The 18,700-nt window shown below is 46.1% G+C and overlaps 2 protein-coding genes across 2 annotated transcripts in view; one reads left to right on the forward strand and one right to left on the reverse strand.

Annotated features, from left to right (window-relative positions):
* Positions 1-516: 516 nt before the first annotated feature.
* Positions 517-8,034, reverse strand: polr1d (RNA polymerase I and III subunit D). Its single transcript, XM_084192972.1, has 5 exons — positions 7,949-8,034; positions 6,150-6,247; positions 4,823-4,899; positions 4,235-4,317; positions 517-737 (listed from the first exon to the last, which is right to left on the reverse strand). The coding sequence occupies exons 1-5, from the start codon at positions 7,988-7,990 to the stop codon at positions 690-692; spliced, it is 348 nt and encodes a 115-aa protein (XP_084049098.1). The 5' UTR covers positions 7,991-8,034; the 3' UTR covers positions 517-689.
* A 150-nt stretch (positions 8,035-8,184) lies between these two features.
* sybl1 (synaptobrevin-like 1) overlaps positions 8,185-18,700 on the forward strand; it is a 14,340-nt gene continuing 3,824 nt past the window's right edge. Inside the window, exons 1-4 of the mRNA XM_084192971.1 lie at positions 8,185-8,294; positions 8,812-9,000; positions 9,298-9,355; positions 10,192-10,329. Coding sequence (XP_084049097.1) covers positions 8,855-9,000; positions 9,298-9,355; positions 10,192-10,329 — 342 coding nt within the window. The 5' untranslated portion in view covers positions 8,185-8,294; positions 8,812-8,854. The remainder of the gene's footprint in view (positions 8,295-8,811; positions 9,001-9,297; positions 9,356-10,191; positions 10,330-18,700) is intronic.

The raw sequence follows: 18,700 nt of genomic DNA on the forward strand, positions 1-18,700 counted from the left end.
TGGCCTAGTCAATGCCCAGACCTCAATCCAATTTAGAATCTGTGGTATGACTTAAAGATTGCTGTACACCAGCGGAACCCATCCAACTTGAAGGAGCTGGAGCAGTTTTGCCTTGAAGAATGGGCAAAAATCCCAGTGGCTAGATGTGCCAAGCTTATAGAGACATACCCCAAGAGACTTGCAGCTGTAATTGCTGCAAAAGGTGGCTCTACAAAGTATTGACTTTGGGGGGGGTGAATAGTTATGCACGCTCAAGTTCTGTTTTTTTTCTTATTTCTTGTTTGTTTCACCCAAAAAATATTTTGCATCTTCAAAGTGGTAGACATGTTGTGGAAATCAAATGATACAAACCCCCAAAAAAATCAATTTAAATTCCAGGTTGAAAGGCAACAAAATAGAAAAAATGCCAAGGGGGGTGAATACTTTGGCAAGCCACCGTATAAGGAATAGGGTGCTCTTGGCGACGCATCAGATTAATGCAATTATACATCACACCAGTCACGACAAACAAGTCAATTCTCTTATAAAACACTTTACTAAAGTTTAGACCAACAAACACTCGTCCAATAATAATACAACATGATATTGGTTCATTGGGGGGGAAAAATCATATTTCTGGCTTAACTATCAACAATGTACAGCATTAGGATCAAAAGACAGAGACGTGTGTTTCATGTCCTGTTGGCTCCTCACTCCATGGCGTCCTCCTGCTGTGATCTGAACTCACTCACCCGCCTCTACACACACACACACACACACACACACACACACACACACACACACACGTTAACCCAATAACACAGCAGATACTGGGGTACATCTATCAGTTTACCAGCAGAGATCTAATAAAAAACAACTGTAAATAGCATCTAACAGTTCCCACTGCACTAGTGTTATTACAGACATGGTTCCCACTGCACTAGTGTTATTACAGACATGGTTCCCACTGCACTAGTGTTATTACAGACATGGTTCCCACTAATGTTATTACAGACATGGATCCCACTGCACTAGTGTTATTACAGACATGGTTCCCACTGCACTAGTGTTATTCCAGACATGGTTCCCACTGCACTAGTGTTATTCCAGACATGGTTCCCACTGCACTAGTGTTATTCCAGACATGGTTCCCACTGCACTAGTGTTATTCCAGACATGGTTCCCACTGCACTAGTGTTATTACAGACATGGTTCCCACTGCACTAATGTTATTACAGACATGGTTCCCACTGCACTAGTGTTATTCCAGACATGGTTCCCACTGCACTAGTGTTATTCCAGACATGGTTCCCACTGCACTAATGTTATTACAGACATGGTTCCCACTGCACTAGTGTTATTCCAGACATGGTTCCCACTGCACTAGTGTTATTCCAGACATGGTTCCCACTGCACTAATGTTATTACAGACATGGTTCCCACTGCACTAGTGTTATTCCAGACATGGTTCCCACTGCACTAGTGTTATTACAGACATGGTTCCCACTAGTGTTATTCCAGACATGGTTCCCACTGCACTAGTGTTATTCCAGACATGGTTCCCACTGCACTAGTGTTATTACAGACATGGTTCCCACTGCACTAGTGTTATTACAGACATGGTTCCCACTGCACTAGTGTTATTACAGACATGGTTCCCACTGCACTAGTGTTATTACAGACATGGTTCCCACTGCACTAGTGTTATTACAGACATGGTTCCCACTGCACTAGTGTTATTACAGACATGGTTCCCACTGCACTAGTGTTATTACAGACATGGTTCCCACTAGTGTTATTACAGACATGGTTCCCACTGCACTAATGTTATTACAGACATGGTTCCTACTGCACTAGTGTTATTACAGACATGGTTCCCACTGCACTAGTGTTATTACAGACATGGTTCCCACTGCACTAGTGTTATTCCAGACATGGTTCCCACTGCACTAGTGTTATTACAGACATGGTTCCCACTGCACTAGTGTTATTACAGACATGGTTCCCACTGCACTAGTGTTATTACAGACATGGTTCCCACTGCACTAGTGTTATTACAGACATGGTTCCCACTGCACTAGTGTTATTACAGACATGGTTCCCACTGCACTAATGTTATTACAGACATGGTTCCCAATGCACTAGTGTTATTACAGACATGGTTCCCAATGCACTAGTGTTATTACAGACATGGTTCCCACTGCACTAGTGTTATTACAGACATGGTTCCCACTGCACTAGTGTTATTACAGACATGGTTCCCACTGCACTAGTGTTATTCCAGACATGGTTCCTACTGCACTAATGTTATTACAGACATGGTTCCCACTGCACTAGTGTTATTACAGACATGGTTCCCACTGCACTAATGTTATTACAGACATGGTTCCCACTGCACTAGTGTTATTCCAGACATGGTTCCCACTGCACTAGTGTTATTACAGACATGGTTCCCACTGCACTAGTGTTATTACAGACATGGTTCCCACTGCACTAGTGTTATTACAGACATGGTTCCCACTGCACTAGTGTTATTACAGACATGGTTCCCACTGCACTAGTGTTATTACAGACATGGTTCCCACTGCACTAGTGTTATTACAGACATGGTTCCCACTGCACTAGTGTTATTCCAGACATGGTTCCCACTGCACTAGTGTTATTCCAGACATGGTTCCCACTGCACTAGTGTTATTCCAGACATGGTTCCCACTGCACTAGTGTTATTCCAGACATGGTTCCCACTGCACTAGTGTTATTCCAGACATGGTTCCCACTGCACTAGTGTTATTACAGACATGGTTCCCACTAGTGTTATTACAGACATGGTTCCCACTAGTGTTATTACAGACATGGTTCCCACTGCACTAGTGTTATTACAGACATGGTTCCCACTAGTGTTATTACAGACATGGTTCCCACTAGTGTTATTCCAGACATGGTTCCTACTGCACTAGTGTTATTCCAGACATGGTTCCCACTGCACTAGTGTTATTACAGACATGGTTCCCACTGCACTAGTGTTATTACAGACATGGTTCCCACTGCACTAGTGTTATTACAGACATGGTTCCCACTAGTGTTATTACAGACATGGTTCCCACTGCACTAATGTTATTACAGACATGGTTCCCACTGCACTAGTGTTATTACAGACATGGTTCCCACTGCACTAATGTTATTACAGACATGGTTCCCACTGCACTAGTGTTATTCCAGACATGGTTCCCACTGCACTAGTGTTATTCCAGACATGGTTCCCACTGCACTAGTGTTATTACAGACATGGTTCCCACTGCACTAGTGTTATTACAGACATGGTTCCCACTGCACTAGTGTTATTACAGACATGGTTCCCACTGCACTAGTGTTATTACAGACATGGTTCCCACTGCACTAGTGTTATTACAGACATGGTTCCCACTGCACTAGTGTTATTACAGACATGGTTCCCACTGCACTAGTGTTATTACAGACATGGTTCCCACTGCACTAATGTTATTACAGACATGGTTCCCACTGCACTAATGTTATTACAGACATGGTTCCCACTGCACTAGTGTTATTCCAGACATGGTTCCCACTGCACTAGTGTTATTACAGACATGGTTCCCACTGCACTAGTGTTATTACAGACATGGTTCCCACTGCACTAGTGTTATTACAGACATGGTTCCCACTGCACTAGTGTTATTACAGACATGGTTCCCACTGCACTAGTGTTATTCCAGACATGGTTCCCACTGCACTAGTGTTATTACAGACATGGTTCCCACTGCACTAATGTTATTACAGACATTGTTCCCACTGCACTAGTGTTATTACAGACATGGTTCCCACTGCACTAGTGTTATTACAGACATGGTTCCCACTGCACTAGTGTCAAATATCAAACATTGTTTTGGTGAACTTCAACGAGAGACAGAAAAGAGAGAAAACTTTACAGTTGTGGAAAGAAAAAAGATCCCCTGCTTCCATCTTGCTTTCGTAGTATGTAGAGTACCTGGAAGGTGTTGAGGACGTGTTGACAGACTAAGTAGTGTATAGTGTGTAGTATGTAGGGTACCTGGAAGGTGTTGAGGACGTGTTGACAGACTAAGTAGTGTATAGTGTGTAGTATGTAGGGTACCTGGAAGGTGTTGAGGACGTGTTGACAGACTAAGTAGTGTATAGTGTGTAGTATGTAGGGTACCTGGAAGGTGTTGAGGACGTGTTGACAGACTAAGTAGTGTATAGTGTGTAGTATGTAGGGTACCTGGAAGGTGTTGAGGACGTGTTGACAGACGTCAGTGAGATCATTCAGTCCTCTTCTCAAAGGCTCCACTGCTGGAACTCCACCTGGACCAGACACAGACACAGACACAGACACAGACACAGACACAGACACAGACAGACACAGACACAGACAAACGTTTTAGGCAAGAAAAACATTATCCGGGGCTTGTCAGCCGACACACACCACCTCTTAACATAGAGGCTAGTCAGTGGTTACGGAGCCATAAGGAAGGATGACCACTTCACAGGACATCCCACTGAGGTAAAACAACTGACCACTTCACAGGACATCCCACTGAGGTAAAACAACTGACCACTTCACAGGACATCCCACTGAGGTAAAACAACTGACCACTTCACAGGACATCCCACTGAGGTAAAACAACTAACCAATAGAATGACATGTTTTGTTTACTCCAGTGTGTAGACCGAGAGTACACATGCTGATTGGAGTCTGGTGATTTCTATTCAGGAATGTCAGTGAGTAGCTGCTGTCAACATTACAAACACACACACACACACAGGGTAGAGTGAGTGGAGGAGAAGAGAAGAGGTGTGTCCTACGTACCTCGTGTCTGGATGCGGAAGTTGATCTTGCTCTCAGAGGGGTGGGTGATGCTGTAGCCACAGAAGTCCACATCCAGGCTAAACACACATCAGAAATGATACTGATGATTACACATCGTACATTAAGACATATCACAATGGTGAGTAATTAGATAGGAGTCAGCAATATAATGAAAGTTCAACCAAGCCCACCTAAAGGCAAGGTGGAGCTACAGACGTATTGACAACAGCTATCACATCCTCTCAGATCTCAGTAGTGCCTGTGGAGTTGGGGCTAGGGGTGGATTATGGCCCTGTATCAAAGGATGATCAGGAACTAACCTGACCATGTAGCGGAGGGAGTTGGGGCTAGGGGTGGATTATGGCCCTGTATCAAAGGATGATCAGGAACTAACCTGACCATGTAGCGGAGGGAGTAGGGGCTAGGGGTGGATTATGGCCCTGTATCAGGAACTAACCTGACCATGTAGCGGAGGGAGTTGGGGCTAGGGGTGGATTATGGCCCTGTATCAAAGGATGATCAGGAACTAACCTGACCATGTAGCGGAGGGAGTTGGGGCTAGGGGTGGATTATGGCCCTGTATCAAAGGATGATCAGGAACTAACCTGACCATGTAGCGGAGGGAGTTGGGGCTAGGGGTGGATTATGGCCCTGTATCAGGAACTAACCTGACCATGTAGCGGAGGGAGTTGGGGCTAGGGGTGGATTATGGCCCTGTATCAGGAACTAACCTGACCATGTAGCGGAGGGAGTAGGGGCTAGGGGTGGATTATGGCCCTGTATCAGGAACTAACCTGACCATGTAGCGGAGGGAGTTGGGGCTAGGGGTGGATTATGGCCCTGTATCAAAGGATGATCAGGAACTAACCTGACCATGTAGCGGAGGGAGTTGGGGCTAGGGGTGGATTATGGCCCTGTATCAGGAACTAACCTGACCATGTAGCGGAGGGAGTAGGGGCTAGGGGTGGATTATGGCCCTGTATCAGGAACTAACCTGACCATGTAGCGGAGGGAGTTGGGGTTAGGGGTCAGAGGTTAGGGTAAGGGTTAGAAGTTAGGGTTAGAGGTCAGGTACTAACCTCTTCATGACCTTGGTCGTGTTCCCCTGCTCAGACATTGCCTGCATCAACCAATGGTTGATTGCCACGTCATCGACTGTGCCGTCTGGTACCAGACTGCTATAACATATGATGTTGTTAACTGAGAGGTAAAATACCTATCAACGCCTGAGCAGAGGAACACACGCCATATAGCATAGAAGGTTGGGGTTAGGGGTCAGAGGTTGGGGTTAGGGGTCAGAGGTTAAGGTTAGAGGTCAGGGACTAACCTCTTCATGACCATGTAGCGTAGAGAGTTCCCCAGAGTGTGATCCTCCTCATGTAGAACAAACGTCACACAGCCCTCGTCTGCGCCATCAGCCTGCACCTGGAGACACAGACACAAAACCTCAACACAACCTCACAGCCCTCATCCGCTCCATCAGCCTGCACCTGGAGACACAGACACACAACCTCAACACAACCCTCATCCGCTCCATCAGCCTGCACCTGGAGACACAGACACACAACCTCAACACAACCCTCATCCGCTCCATCAGCCTGCACCTGGAGACACAGACACACAACCTCAACACAACCCTCATCCGCTCCATCAGCCTGCACCTGGAGACACAGACACACAACCTCAACACAACCCTCATCCGCTCCATCAGCCTGCACCTGGAGACACAGACACACAACCTCAAAGGATTACTTTATCCTATCCCAGGTGTTCCTTAAAGAGGTGGGGTTTCAAATGTCTCCGGAAGGTGGTGAGTGACTCCGCTGTCCTGGCGTCGTGAGGGAGCTTGTTCCACCATTGGGGTGCCAGAGCAGCGAACAGTTTTGACTGGGCTGAGCGGGAACTATGCTTCCGCAGAGGAAGGGGGGCCAGCAGGCCAGAGGTGGATGAACGCAATGCCCTCGTTTGGGTGTAGGGACTGATCAGAGACTGAAGGTACGGAGGTGCCGTTCCCCTCACAGCTCCGTAGGCAAGCACCATGGTCTTGTAGCAGATGCGAGCTTCAACTGGAAGCCAGTGGAGTGTGCGGAGGAGCGGGGTGACGTGAGAGAACTTGGGAAGGTTGAACACCAGACGGGCTGCGGCATTCTGGATGAGTTGTAGGGGTTTAATGGCACAGGCAGGGAGCCCAGCCAACAGCGAGTTGACAGACGGGAGATGGGAGATGAAGTGCCTGGATTAGGACCTGTGCCATACCTGTGCCACACAACCTCAACACAACCTCAATACAACCACACAGCCGTCATCCGCTCCATCAGCCTGCACCTGGAGACACACAGCCTTCATTAGCCTGCACGGACGGTGTCCGGACCGAACACACACACACGTTATGGAATACCTGGTATAGTATAAAGTCATCCTTCAACCCCCCCCCCCCGCTTCCCCCACCCCCCCATGAAAAAAAGAAGAAAAAAAGTGGTTGTCCCACTTGCTATCATAAGGTGAATGAACCAATTTGTAAGTCGCTCTGGATAAGAGCGTCTGCTAAATGATGTAAATGTAAACGTTATGGCCTTTGAATAAACGAAATATAATGCAACACTGCCCCCAGTGGACTGTTATCTAAATTACAGGTTGTTGTACAGGCAACCTCGGTGCCGGTTAAATTGGCGAATTGTCAAAACAATCCCTAGATAACTGGCGACACAGCTTGGATTAGGCTGCATTAAAATCATTATGCACATTGAGTATTTGAGTTAACAGTGCCTGGTCTGACATAACGCTACTTTAGTCAAATCACGACCAGTGACTCGGTACCTGTACCCCCTGTATATAGCCTCGCTATAGTTATTTTTACTGCTGCTCTTGAATTATTTGTTACTTTTATTTCATAGCTACTATTCTTTCTTAAAACTGCATTGTTGGTTAGGTCTTGTAAGTAAGCATTTCACTGTAAGGTTTACATCTGTAGTACTCTTCTTCCACACGAGGGGTGGAAAGCTCAGCCTGCCATTATACGATGAGGCTGCCTTTGCCGAACTATGGCACCACATGAGAACAATTTCAGACAAATATTCAGAAGCACATTTCCGTGCCCTGTTAGCTAAAGTAGTTAGGAAAACTTACCATCTCCAATACCGGTTTCTTTTCTCCATCTACCCCCGCCATGCTTTAAAAAACACTCTCGACTGCAACGTTTCCTGTTTCGTCGCGTAAATGTGACATACATGAAATCATGTGACGTTTGTCAAACACAACAAGGAAGTAGTTGAACACCAAGAAGTGTAGTTCAAATATTTCGCATGCATATTCATCATAAGCAGTAGTTCCTAGTCAAAGAACCACATTTCCCAGATGGAACCAGAGAAATCTTCTGAAGAAGGGTCTGGAAAGCAGAAGTCAGTCGAGGATTATCGAAACAGTTGTTTTAATGTTGAAAACACATCGTTTTGAAGACTGCCGAGCATCGCAGGTATGCATAATTATGTTTTATTGTTTATTACTGCTAACAAAAACCACTTATATGGTCGTATTATTGCTAACGATGATGTACCATGATGATCGGAACCTTAGGTACCCAGGATGCATACGACAGTCTCTGTTAACGTCATTGTTTTAAATTATCCAAACCATCCATCAACCTACTTAGCTAGCTACTTTCGTTTTATTCGAAACGAAAGTGATAATGGTAAAGTTAGCTACGGTGGTGAATCTCTTACTCATGTTACCCGATGTTCGCCAGGCAGGCAAACGGATAGCTAGTTCATTGGATTGGGTTAGTTAGTTAGCTAACGTTAGCTAGTAACGTTAATGTTAGCTACATGTCAATGTTGTTGATCTCAACAGTGTTGTTGTTGACATGGCTACTATTCGTTGCCTACCTTGCCACTAGCTTAGTGGTGAAAATGTGTTAACCCACCATCTCTCTCTATCGCTCTCCCTCCTCATATCCTTTCTCCTCCCTCCACCCATCCCTCCATCTCTCTCAGTGAATCCCTGACCAGCTGACCGCCGCTGACCCTGTCCACAACCATGGTGATCCTGTTTGCAGTGGTTGCCCGCGGCAGCACCATCCTGGCAAAGCATGCGTGGTGTGGCGGTAATTTCCTGGAGGTGACAGAACAGATCCTGGCTAAGATACCATCCGAGAACAACAAGCTCACCTACAGCCATGGCAGGTAGGTAGGGCGGCAGGAAGCTTAGTGGTTAAGAGCATTGTGCCAGTAACCGAAAGGTCGCTGGTTCTAATCCCCGAGCCGACTAGGTAAAAAACCTGTCGACGTGTCCTTGAGCAAGGCACTTAACCCTAATTGCTCCTGTAAGTCGCTCTGGATAAGAGCGTCTACTATTTGTTGCTAAATGACCAAATAATGTAGAGTTAACACACATATCTGCCTGGAGTTGGACTTTCCTGTTCTATTTGTACTGTATGTATGTTGGTGAAGATCTGCCTGAGTATCTGTCTTCTCCTTCAGCTATCTCTTCCACTACATCTGCCATGACAGAATCATATACCTCTGTATCACCGATGATGTGAGTATACAGGCTGTAGTTTTAATGTGTGTGTGAGAGAGAGTATGTAGTGTTCTTTGGTGTACAAAGATAAATGTATCTGAGTAACTTGCCATTCTATATTGGTGGCATTTATTTGACAACTGTGTTAACCCCCTAGAGTCGATGTCCGAGCACCCGCAAAAATATAATTAGCATGATAGGGTTGAGTTGAGTCCTTTACAGAGGGTTAGGGTCAGGGTTGAGTCCTTTTTTTTGGGGGTGGGGGGGGGGGGGGTAGATCAGCTTTAATATTGCAGATAGATTGTAGCTTCCATCAATGTAATTGTCTGCATCATTTCCAATCCCCCATATGTTTTTGTATATATATACAGTACCAGTCAAAAGTTTGGACATCTACTCATTCAAGGGTTTGTTCTTTATTTTGACTATTGTCTACATTGTAGAATAATAGTGAAGACATCAAAACTATGAAATAACACATATGGAATCATGTAGTAACCAAAAAAGTGTTAACCAAATCAACATATATTTTATATTTGAGATTCTTCCAAATAGCCACCCTTTGCCTTGATGACAGCTTTGCACGCTCTTGGCATTCTCTCAACTAGCTTTTTTTTAAAACTTTTTTTTCCATGTATGAATGTGTTATTCAATATATTTCTATGGGCTAATAGCAGTAAGGCCAAATTCAATGTTTTATAAAAAATAAATATATATATACCTAAAGGGGTCCTAAAATTCAAAATCAAATAGCTAAGTAATGCATGGTATGTTCTTCTTAAAACAATTCCATATGTTATCTTATTAGATCCTTATTAGACTGTTAATTGTCTGTCTGTCTGTCTGTCTGTTAGGACTTTGAGCGGTCGCGTGCGTTCAGCTTCCTGGGAGAGGTGAAGAAGCGTTTCCAGACGACGTATGGTTCCAGAGCTCAGACAGCCCTGCCCTACGCTATGAACTCAGAGTTCTCCTCCACTCTGATGGCCCAGATGGTGAGAGACACCCTGATCAGATGTTGAGTTAGTTCTCCTCCACTCTGGCTACTCAGATGATGAGAACCAACCCTGTAATATCTTAGTATGGTAGTGAGTGGTCAGAACAGGCTGTGTGACAGGGTTGCCAGGTCTAGGTGAAATTTCCAGTCCAATGATCACTCAAAACCCGCCCACAAGGCCCTTTTTCTCTCTCTCACATTTATCCAATAGGTGTCTCCATAATGAACAATCTAAATACAACTGACTTCACCTTGTTCTCTGCATTTCTGTCTTTATTGGTTCATCACATGATTTCATCTGAACTATAGAAGTGATTTGTAGTGAATGGTTAAGACGTATATCTTTTTTTTCTTCAGAAAACATTATTGTGAAATGTGTTTAACACAAGTCAATGCTGCGTTCCTCTCACTCAGGTGACTCAGCTGTCTGCTGCAGAGCCCTCCCTCCCTCCATCCCTCCCTCCCTCCCTCCCTCCCTCCCACCCCACCACACACCCCTCCCTCCCTCCCTCCCTCCCTCCCTCCCTCCCTCCCTCCCTCCCTCCCACCCCACCACACACCCCTCCCTCCCTCCCTCCCTCCCTCCCTCCCTCCCTCCCTCCCTCCCTCCCTCCCTCCCTCCCTCCCACCCCACCACACACCCCTCCCTCCCTCCCTCCCTCCCTCCCTCCCTCCCTCCCTCCCACCCCACCACACACCCCTCCCTCCCTCCCTCCCACCCCACCACACACCCCTCCCTCCCTCCCTCCCTCCCTCCCTCCCCACCACACACCCCTCTCTCCCACCACACACCCCTCCAACACCCCTCCCTCCTCATAACACCCCTCCTTTTTGCAGGCCATCTATGAAAAAAATACAAATGTTTTTTTTCTTCCTTTATTTAAACAGGGAGTCAGCATGGAGACCAGGGTCTCTTTCCCAAGAGAACCCTGCATATACAGTTCATATGAGACCAGGGTCTTTCCCAAGAGAACCCTGCATATACAGTTCATATGAGACCAGGGTCTTTCCCAAGAGAACCCTGCATATACAGTTCATATGAGACCAGGGTCTTTCCCAAGAGAACCCTGCATATACAGTTCATATGAGACCAGGGTCTTTCCCAAGAGAACCCTGCATATACAGTTCATATGAGACCAGGGTCTTTCCCAAGAGAACCCTGCATATACAGTTCATATGAGACCAGGGTCTTTCCCAAGAGAACCCTGCATATACAGTTCATATGAGACCAGGGTCTCTTTCCCAAGAGAACCCTGCATATACAGTTCATATGAGACCAGGGTCTTTCCCAAGAGAACCCTGCATATACAGTTCATATGAGACCAGGGTCTTTCCCAAGAGAACCCTGCATATACAGTTCATATGAGACCAGGGTCTTTCCCAAGAGAACCCTGCATATACAGTTCATATGAGACCAGGGTCTTTCCCAAGAGAACCCTGCATATACAGTTCATATGAGACCAGGGTCTTTCCCAAGAGAACCCTGCATATACAGTTCATATGAGACCAGGGTCTTTCCCAAGAGAACCCTGCATATACAGTTCATATGAGACCAGGGTCTTTCCCAAGAGAACCCTGCATATACAGTTCATATGAGACCAGGGTCTTTCCCAAGAGAACCCTGCATATACAGTTCATATGAGACCAGGGTCTTTCCCAAGAGAACCCTGCATATACAGTTCATATGAGACCAGGGTCTTTCCCAAGAGAACCCTGCATATACAGTTCATATGAGACCAGGGTCTTTCCCAAGAGAACCCTGCATATACAGTTCATATGAGACCAGGGTCTTTCCCAAGAGAACCCTGCATATACAGTTCATATGAGACCAGGGTCTTTCCCAAGAGAACCCTGCATATACAGTTCATATGAGACCAGGGTCTTTCCCAAGAGAACCCTGCATATACAGTTCATATGAGACCAGGGTCTTTCCCAAGAGAACCCTGCATATACAGTTCATATGAGACCAGGGTCTTTCCCAAGAGAACCCTGCATATACAGTTCATATGAGACCAGGGTCTTTCCCAAGAGAACCCTGCATATACAGTTCATATGAGACCAGGGTCTTTCCCAAGAGAACCCTGCATATACAGTTCATATGAGACCAGGGTCTTTCCCAAGAGAACCCTGCATATACAGTTCATATGAGACCAGGGTCTTTCCCAAGAGAACCGTGCATATACAGTTCATATGAGACCAGGGTCTTCAGTTCAGAAGACAAAATCAAACCAAAATCAGCTACAATGTAAAACAAACTAAAATACAACACAAATATTCCAGGAAAAAAGTTACATTCCTCAGTAAGAAGGTCCCCATTCAATGTTTTCAATTGCCCGAGCGGCACCAGAACATCCAATTCTAATGTATTGTGTAGGTAGGTTGGTTCATTAAAATTACAGTGGTGGAGACCCGAGGAACCTCAAGAGTTAACCAACCCTGTGAACGGTTTTGATATCTCATGTTTTTATATATTAACAGCGAAGTTAGGTAAGTTGGAAGCTTGTATAGCAGAGATTTGTAAATAAAAAGGGAGTAATGAAGTGATCTATGGGACTTTAGAGAGGTCCAGCCAACCTTCTGATGCAGTGATGAGTATTAAAACTGTCACCTGTGATAAAGCAAAGGGCGCTATGGTAGACGGCCCCCCCCCCAAATTTTTTTTTTTCAGGGATTCTAAAACTTTGGAAAGGCAAGATAATTTGGAATATGGACGGTAGTTGTGTAAGTCAGAAGGATCTCCTTTATGTAGGGGGAGGACTTTTCGCTTTCCAGATTTTATGGATAACACCAGAATTAACTGTCAAGTTAAATATATAGGTCAGTGGTTCTGCAACAAGTGGGGCAGAGAGCTGCAGTAAGAAGGGATCAAGTGAATCAGCCCCTTGTGGTTTTACTAACATCAATCTGTACTGCAGTAAGAAGGGATCAAGTGAATCAGCCCCTTGTGGTTTTATTTTCATCAGTCTTTAGCTAAGCACTTAGTACATCAGACATCAAATGGTTGAAATGAAAATAAAGTGTGAGTCTGTAAGTGCATCATTCTGTACAATCTGTTGTGACTAAATCAAATCACATGTTATTGGTCACATTCACGTGTTTAGCAGATGTTATTGCGGGTGTAGCGAAATGCTTGTGCTTCCAGCTCCGACAGTGCAGTAATATCTAGCAAGTAATATCTAACAATTTCACAACATATACCCAATACACACAAATCTAAGAAAGGAATGGAATTAAGAATATATACATATATGGACGAGCAATGACAGAGCGGCATTGACTAAGATACAGTAGAATATTATAGAATACAGTAAATACATATGAGATGAATAGTGCAAGATATGTAAACATTATTAAAGTGACTAGTGTTCCATTTCTTAAAGTAGCGCAGTGGTCTAAGGCACTGCATCGCAGTGCTAACTGTGCTACTAGAGATCCTGGTTCGAATCCAGGCTCTGTCGCAGCCGGCCGCGACCGGGAGACTCATGGGCGTCGCACAATTGGCCCAGCGTCGTCCAGGGTAGGGGAGGGAATGGCCGGCAGGGATGTAGAGCAGTTGATAGGGCATGGCGTTTGCAACGCCAGGGTTGCGGGTTCGTTTCCCATGGGGGGCCAGTATAAAACAAATATGTATTCGATAAAATAATGTATGCGCTAACTGTAAGTCGCTCTGGATAAGAGCGTCTGCTAAATGACTTAAATGTAAATGTAAATGTTAAAGTGGCCAGTGATTTCAATAGGCAGCAGCAGCCTCTAATGTGCTAGTGATGGCTATTTAACAGTCTGATGGCCTTGAGATAGAAGCTGTTTTTCAGTCTCTCTGTCCCAGCTTTGATGCACCTGTACTGACCTCGCCTTCTGGATGATAGCAGGGTGAACAGGCAGTGGCTCGGGTGGTTGATGTCCTTGATGATCTTTTTGGCCTTCCTGTGACATCGGGTGCTGTAGGTGTCCTGGAGGGCGGGTAGTTTGCCCCCCGTAATGCGTTTGGCAGATGGCACCACCCTCTGGAGAGCCCTGCGGTTGCGGGCGGTGCAGTTGCCGTACCAGGCGGTGATACAGCCCGACAGGATGCTCTCAATTGTGCATCTGTAAAAGTTGTTGAGGGTTTTAGGTGCCAAGCCAAATTTCTTCAGCCTCCTGAGGTTGTAGAGGCTCTGTTGCACCTTCTTCACCACACTGTCTGCATAGGTGGACCATTTCAGTTTGTCAGTGACGTGTACACCAAGGAACTTGAAGCTTTCCACCTTCTCCACTGCGGTCCCGACGATGTGGATAGGGGGGTGCACCCTCTGCTGTTTCCTATAATAATATAATAATAATAATAATAATAATAATAATAATAATAATAATAATAATATGCCATTTAGCAGACGCTTTTATCCAAAGCGACTTACAGTCATGCGTGCATACATTTTTGTGTATGGGTGGTCCCGGGGATCGAACCCACTACCTTGGCGTTACAAGCGCCGTGCTCTACCAGCTGAGCTACAGAGGACCACACAGCTTCCTGAAGTCCACGATCAGCTCCTTCGTTTTGTTGACATTGAGTGAGAGGTTATTTTCCTGGCACCACACTCCCAGAGACCTCACCTCCCTGTAGGCTGTCTCGTCATTGTTGGTAATCAAGCCTAGTACTGTTGTGTCGTCTGCAAACTTGATGATTGAGTTGGAGGCGTGCTTGGCCACGCAGTCATGGGTGAACAGGGAGTACAGGAGGGGGCTGAGCACGCACCCTTGTGGAGCCCCAGTGTTGAGGATCAGCGAAGTGGAGGTGTTGTTTCCTACCTTCACCACCTGGGGGCGGCCCGTCAGGAAGTCCAGGACCCAGTTGCACAGGGCGGGGTTCAGACTGGGATAGGGAGAGATTGAATATGTCCGTAAACACTCCAGCCAGCTGGTCTGTGCATTCTCTGAGGATGCGGCTAGGGATGCCGTGCAGCCTTGCGAGGGTTAACATGCTTAAATGTCTTACTCACATCGGCCATGGAGAAGGAGAGCCCACAGTCCTTGGTAGTGGGCTGAGTCGGTGGCACTGTGTTTTCCTCAAAGCGGGCGAAGAAGGTGTTTAGCTTGTCCGGAAGGAAGACGTCGGTGTCGGCGACCTGACTGGTTTTCCTTTTGTAGTCCGTGATTGTCTGTAGACCCTGCCACATACGTCTCGTGTCTGAGCCGTTGAATTACGACTCCACTTTGTCCCTATACTGATGTTTTGCCTGTTTGATTGCCTTGCGGAGGGAATAACTACACTGTTTGTATTCTGCCATATTCCCAGTCACCTTGCCATGGTTAAATGTGGTGGTTCGCGCTTTCAGTTTTGTGCGAATGCTGCCATCTAACCCACGGTTTCTGGTTAGGGTAGGTTTTAATAGTCAGTGGGCACAACATCTCCTATACACTTCCTGATAAACTCAGTCACCGTTTCAGTGTATTTGTCTAAATTATTTTCGCAAGCTACCCGGAACATATCCCAGTCCACGTGATCAATACAATTTTGAAGCGTGGATTCCGATTGGTCAGACCAGTGTTGAATAGTCCTTAGCACAGGTAATTCCTGTTTGAGTTTCTGCCTATAGGAAGGGAGGAGCAAAATGGAGTCGTGGTCAGATTTGCCGAAAGGAGGGCGGGGGAGGGCCTTATAAGCATCACGGAAGTTCGAATAGCGATGGTCAAGTATTTTAGCCCGAGTACAACAGTCGATATGTTGATAGAACTTCGGCAGCCTAGTCCTCAAATTTGCTTTGTTACAATCCCCAGCTACAATAAATGCAGCCTCAGGATATGTGGTTTCCAGTTTGCATAAAGTCCAGTGAAGTTCTTTGAGGGCCGTCGTGGTATCGGCTTGAGGGCGGATATACACGGCCGTGACTATAACCAAAGACAATTATCTTGGGAGATAATACGGTCGGCATTTGATTGTGAGATATTCTAGGTCGGGTGAACAGAAGGACTCGAGTTCCTGTATGTTACTACAATTACACCATGAGTCGTTAATCATGAAACACACCTCCGCCCTTCTGCTTCCCGGAGAGAGATTTATTTCTGTCTGTGCGATGAACTGAGAACCCATCTGGCTGGACCGATTTCGACAGAATATCCCGAGAGAGCCATGTTTCCGTGAAACAAAGTATGTTACAGGCCCTGATGTCTCTCTGGAAAGAAATCCTTGCCCTGAGCTCGTCAACTTTGTTATCCAAAGACTGAACATTAGCGAGTAATATACTTGGAAGCAGTGGGTGGTGTGTGCATCTCCTAAGTCGGACCAGCAGGCCGCTCCGAGTGCCTCTCCTCCGCCGGCGATGTTTTGGGTCAGTCGCTGGAATCAGTTCAATTACCCTGAGGAGAGCAAACAAAGGATCTGCTTCAGGAAAGTCGTATTCCTGGTCGTAATGCTGGTAGTTTTGGTGAGTTACCGCCACTCTGATATCCAATAGTTTTTCCCGGCTGTATGTAATGATACAAAACATTTTCGGAGCTAATAATGTAAAAAATAATACATAAAAAAAAACAAAATACCACAAAGTTTCCTAAGAGCTAGTCGCGAGGCCGCCATCTTCGTCGGTACCATCTTTTGAGCCTTTCAAAGAAGACTCGAAAGGGCTCCCTGTAGTGGGATGAGATTAATTTCCAGATATTATCCATGAAACAGGTGGCCAGCTGAAGCAAAGTGATTATTAAAAGCATTTCCATTTAGTCTAGAGAGGCTGTCAACCTGCTGGGGCAACGACGGGGTGGAAACCTTCTGCTATCACCACACCAAACCTTCTGCTATCACCACACCAAACCTTCTGCTATCACCACACCAAACCTTCTGCTATCACCACACCAAACCTTCTGCTATCACCACACCAAACCTTCTGCTATCACCACACCAAACCTTCTGCTATCACCACACCAAACCTTCTGCTATCACCACACCAAACCTTCTGCTATCTACTTCCTGCTTGCTTATTCCACTCACTCATCTGATCATTTGGTAAAAATGTCACAATCTGACAATGGCAGGCAACTCTGTAGGTTTTATATTAGAGATTAGCTATTTTTACATGGTTTTAGGTACATTTTAAGCACTACTGAACGAAGAGCCGTTTGGGAGCCAAAGAAAAAGACTCGGAAGCTGGAGGAAGGGTTAGGGTTAGTGGGTAGAAGACTGGGCTGAAAGGATTATAGCTGTAGGGAAGCTGGAGGAACAGTTAGGGTTAGTGGATAGAAGACTGGGCTGGGGAAAGTTGAAGGGAGGTTGTGTGGAGGATGTGTAAAGGTTGAAGGGAGGTTGTGTGGAGGTTGTGTAAGGCAGGAAGGGTTCGTGAGGGGAGCATGACAACTCTGCCTCTGCGGGAACTCTGAGCACATGACCATACCACTGAAAACACACGCACACACACACACTCCATTTGCGTTTTAGTGAGGACCGTCTGTTGTTTACCTTCAGTCACATGAACACCATACAACTGATCCTCTCTCCCCCTCTGTCTCTTTCTGTCTCTCTCTCTCCTCTCTCTCTCTCTCTCTCCCCTCTGTCTCTTTCTGTCTCTCTCTCCTCTCTCTCTCTCCTCTCTCTCTCTCTCTCGCTCCCTCTCGCTCTCCTTCTTTCTCTCTCTCTCTCCTTCTCTTTCTCCTTCTCTCTCTCTCTCCTTCTCTTTCTCCTTCTCTCTCTCTCTCCTTCTCCTCTCCCTCCCTCTCTCTCCTCTCGCTCTCTTTTTCTCTTTTTTTTCTCTCTCTCTCTTCTCTCTCTTTTCTCTCTCCTCTCTCTCTCCTTTGCTCTCTCTTTTTCTCTCTCCTCTCTCTCCTTCTCTCTCTCTCTCTCCTCTCTCTCTCTCTCTCCTTCTCTCTCTGTCCTCTCTCCTCTCGCTCTCTCTCCTGCTGTCTCTCCTGCTCTCTCTCTCTCTCTCTCTCTCTCTCTCTCTCTCTCTCTCTCTCTCTCTCTCTCTCTCTCTCTCTCTCTCTCTCTCTCTCTCTCTCTCTCTCTCCCTCTCTCTCTCTCCTTCTCCTCTCTCTCTCCTTCTCTCTCTCTCTCTCCCTCGCTCCTTCTCTCTCTCTCCTCTCTCTCCTCTCTCTCTCCTTCTCTCTCTCTCTCCTTCTCTCTCTCTCTCTCTCCTCTCTCTCTCTCTCTCTCTCCCTCTTTCTCTCCTCTCTCTCCTCTCTTTCTCTCTCTCTTCCTCTCCTCTCATTCTCTCTCGGTCTCCTTCTCTCTCTTTCTATCTCCTTCTCCTTTTATCTCCCTCTCTCTCTCCTCTCTCTCTCCTTCTCTCTCTCTCTCTCTCTCTCTCTCTCTCTCTCTCTCTCTCTCTCTCTCTCTCTCTCTCTCTCTCTCTCTCTCTCTCTCACTCCTGCTCTCCCTTTCTCTCACTCCTTCTCTCTCTTTCTCTCTC

The sequence above is a fragment of the Coregonus lavaretus genome, assembly GCF_964263955.1.
Source record: "Coregonus lavaretus genome assembly, contig: HAP1_SCAFFOLD_1091, whole genome shotgun sequence".
Classification (NCBI taxonomy): Eukaryota; Metazoa; Chordata; class Actinopteri; order Salmoniformes; family Salmonidae; genus Coregonus; species Coregonus lavaretus.

Excerpts from the sequence above, each read along its gene's own strand:
- polr1d (XM_084192972.1), bottom strand. The coding sequence starts at position 7,990 with ATGGCGGGGGTAGATGGAGAAAAGAAACCGGTATTGGAGATG. Across the intron at positions 4,318-4,822 it reads CTTCCGCATCCAGACACGAG|GTGGAGTTCCAGCAGTGGAG; the intron begins GTACGTAGGACA and ends TGTCTGGTCCAG. Across the intron at positions 738-4,234 it reads ACGTCCTCAACACCTTCCAG|AGGCGGGTGAGTGAGTTCAG; the intron begins GTACCCTACATA and ends GTGTGTGTGTAG.